General features: G+C 62.2%; 1 protein-coding gene across 1 annotated transcript in view; it reads left to right on the top strand.

Annotated features, from left to right (window-relative positions):
* The window catches only part of LOC114818900 (opioid-binding protein/cell adhesion molecule homolog), a gene marked incomplete at its 3' end in the record, with an annotated part of 1,391 nt that overhangs the window by 740 nt on the left and 323 nt on the right, over positions 1-328 (top strand). The window contains exon 2 of the mRNA XM_029086773.1: positions 75-200. Within this exon, the coding sequence (XP_028942606.1) occupies positions 75-200 (126 nt within the window). The remainder of the gene's footprint in view (positions 1-74; positions 201-328) is intronic.

Raw genomic sequence — 328 nt, 5'->3', positions numbered from 1 at the left:
TTACGGCATCGCATCGCTGGGGCTCGAGGAGATGTTGTGTCGACGGCGCTTTGTTTTTTGTTTCTGTCTTGCAGTTCCCCCTCAGATCGTGAACATCTCGTCAGACATCACGGTGAACGAAGGCAGCAGCGTGACCCTCATGTGCCTGGCCTTCGGGAGACCGGAGCCCACCGTCACGTGGCGGCATCTGTCCGGCAAAGGTGAGAGAGAGCCCGGCAGGGCCTCGGGGGGGTCGGCCGCTCAGATCAGAGAAGGGGAGGTAGACTTGAATGTGCGGGACACCGAGCTGCCTTCTTAGAGGCGGCAGGAAGGGGGCTCCCGGGCTGCC

This window comes from Antrostomus carolinensis, unplaced genomic scaffold, assembly GCF_000700745.2.
Source record: "Antrostomus carolinensis isolate BGI_N321 unplaced genomic scaffold, ASM70074v2 scaffold43039, whole genome shotgun sequence".
Taxonomy (NCBI): domain Eukaryota; kingdom Metazoa; phylum Chordata; class Aves; order Caprimulgiformes; family Caprimulgidae; genus Antrostomus; species Antrostomus carolinensis.
This window is presented reverse-complemented; position numbering and strand designations above follow the sequence as displayed.